General features: G+C 34.9%; 1 protein-coding gene across 4 annotated transcripts in view; it reads right to left on the bottom strand.

Annotated features, from left to right (window-relative positions):
* Positions 1-2,854, bottom strand: part of sh3pxd2b (SH3 and PX domains 2B) — a 47,288-nt gene that overhangs the window by 22,442 nt on the left and 21,992 nt on the right. For all 4 annotated transcript variants that reach the window (XM_015404895.1, XM_015404903.1, XM_015404909.1 and 1 more), the window contains exon 4: positions 297-373. In XM_015404895.1, the coding sequence (XP_015260381.1) occupies positions 297-373 (77 nt within the window). The remainder of the gene's footprint in view (positions 1-296; positions 374-2,854) is intronic.

The following is a 2,854-nucleotide window of genomic DNA, read 5'->3' as shown; positions in this document are numbered from 1 at the left end:
CATCCATCCATCCATCTTTTTACGCTTAGATGCAAGGACCATGAAGTATAATACCGTAACACATTTCATATCTACACAGATCTCTGTGATTGAAATATAGCAACAATTGACATTATGACGACTGCAATATGTTATATTATTCAAATCTAGTTCACAGAGGATAATTTTCGATCTAGTTTATAATAAAGATAATAAAACATGGATGGAAAATAGTTCCTCCCTCTTTTGTTTTGACAATTCTTTATTGTAATTTCAGTTGAAAAGAGATTGGAATCTGTACAAGTCATCAAACTCACCCTGCAGTACTCGTTGATGGGCCTTAGTCTCTTCATGGCCACATCTCTGATATGGCTTCTCCTGAACAAAATCTTTCCTAAAGAAAAACATGAAAAAAAGCATGTCAAGCTTAATCTCTTTCAGCTATTAATACAAACGGTGTACGTTTATGGACCACATTAATTTCACTGCTAAATATCTGCATTTAATTAGATAATATTTATGAAAGAACAGTTTGTTAAACTTTTAAGCCACTAAAGGATACAAAGAAAGAGCAAAAATGGATCAAAAACAAAACAAGACAGACAAAACAGTTTGAAGAAGCAATCCAGACAATTCATCAATGGATCTGACGGCACAATAAGATGCAGAACACAATCATGTGAATAGCTGACCTTTCTGAGAGATCAATCAATTATTTGAAGAGGACAGCTTATGTACTGTATGCATGAAAGTTTAAGGTTTTCTTTCCAAGTTTTGCAAAAACACATTGGGTCACCATAAGGAAATTCAAATATCGCTACAAATTACTAAAAAAAAACCCTGACATGAAAATACTGCCCAACTGAGGGAGTTTCAATCTGCTTCTCCATATTTTTTCCCCTTCAGTGTGAAGAAAATTTGCCAGTAAAGTGGCACAGTCAGTTTTAAGCAGGGCACAAGAAAAGTAAAGGTCAAGAAAGCTCCATGACAATACAATTTAATTGGGACATGGATTTTAGAATATTTCAAATTCATATTCAAGTGTTTAAAGAAAAAAAAAGTACAGAGGGAGTTACCAACTTCAGCTGCTTAAATCTGACGCTTAAGTGACTAAAGTTCTAGATTTTCATGTCTTTTTTCTTGTATGTTTTTTTTTTTTTTCTAAAAACAGAGAAAAAAGAGATGCTTGTCCTTTGAATTCTAAAGACAATAAAACAGACTGCATATAGGGTTGAAACTAGTTATTCAAAACCTATTTAGTTATTATGTGTGCCTACACAGAAAAAAATTTAAAAAAATAAGAGGATCTTCAATAAATAAGGTTCTAGCTCCTGGCATGATGTACAGAAATAAAAAACAATGTGGTGTCATCTCCTGGCAGTTGACACCAGCAGAATCCAATTTTTGTCTTCAGCTCCCACTTTATGCATTCCGCATTGATTAATACTGTATGTTGCTGTTTTGTATTTGTAGTTCTATATCAGTTGGTTGTGCTTTTCTTTTAACATCACTTTTTGCAAGTGTTGAAGCAGACTGATGAAGGTTTGTCAATTGATCTCATCTGTCTCCTCTTTCTTTCACTTTTTCTCCCTTTTTATTTCTCTCCTCCTCTACTTTTTCAATGTAGTGTCCACATAACATGAATTATTTCCTATGTAAATCATAACAAAACTGTTTAGGTACATAAATCAAACAGAGCACTATAGTGAAAAGTGATCATTCTCCACTTGTGAGAGTAAAATTTGTTGGGCTCGTTTTTCTATAAAGTGCCAAAAAGAGCAACAAATTTCCAGACAGGACACTGAAAAAAAAAAAAACTACTTAAACAACTTACTTTAATAAAGCCTGAACATCCTGCAATGTCTCATCGTAAAGCAACAACTCAGCGTGGTCGAAGACCAACCCATATTGATTCAGTAAATTTATCTACAGGAGCTCTAAATTCTGGTGAATCCTCCCCAGATCCTCCTATCAGAACATCAAGGAATAAGAAAGTTTCTCTTTCTAACAAATGTAAACAGGGACACTGCATCAAGGTAAGAACCAATAATTCTATCATGCTTTTTATGTTGTTTATAATTGGACTGTAGAAATAGCATTTGAAAAGCATTGCTATCAAAAGTATCAGTATTGATAAGGAAGTTGGCTCACGCATCCATCTACTCTGTAGCCACATCTTATTGCCTCGCCAGCTTGAGCTCTTTCTTAAGTGAACAAAAACATTTACAATGTATTTCGACCACTATTCGAGTTGTATTCCTCTTGGAATCATTTTTTTTTTTGCCCATTTGACTTTTTGAACATGTATATCTCCCTGATTTATCTTCATATTTGATCCAAATTTTGAGGGTCTACCCATAGCCTGTGAACAACAAGCTTGGATGTTCATTTGGTGACATCACTTTACTGAGATTAGGAAGTGACCACAGCCTCCCTCACAAAAGTAAGATTTTTGCTAGATTTTGTCTCTTATCTGGAGTTTACCACTTCCTGACTAAAGCTGAGGTTGTCCCCTACTCGTCTAGTGGTGAAGTGTGGAAGTTGTTGGCTAGCTGGGAAGATGCACAGTAGCGACAGTGCGTGGGACCCATGCTTAAAATAGGCCTCGCGGCGCAAAGCTGTGAGGGCCGTCCAACCCCGCATGCGATTTTTTATGTTTTTGCATTTTTCGACACTGGATATTAGAATCTTCTTAATTATGTTAAGATACTTCATTGTTTACGCCTGGGTATATGCTAAGTATTGTACTACCTTTGTTATTGTAAATTTACACATATATTTTTATTTACTAACAAGTCAATTTTGAGCAAAGCATAAAATACAAAAAATAACAAATAAAACACTTAGGGCCGGATTTATCAAGATCCAATTTTGC

Source organism: Cyprinodon variegatus, unplaced genomic scaffold, assembly GCF_000732505.1.
Source record: "Cyprinodon variegatus isolate N-32 unplaced genomic scaffold, C_variegatus-1.0 Scaffold36, whole genome shotgun sequence".
Lineage (NCBI taxonomy): Eukaryota > Metazoa > Chordata > Actinopteri > Cyprinodontiformes > Cyprinodontidae > Cyprinodon > Cyprinodon variegatus.
The sequence above is the reverse complement of the archived record's forward strand: the minus strand, read 5'-3'. Positions and strand labels throughout refer to the sequence as shown.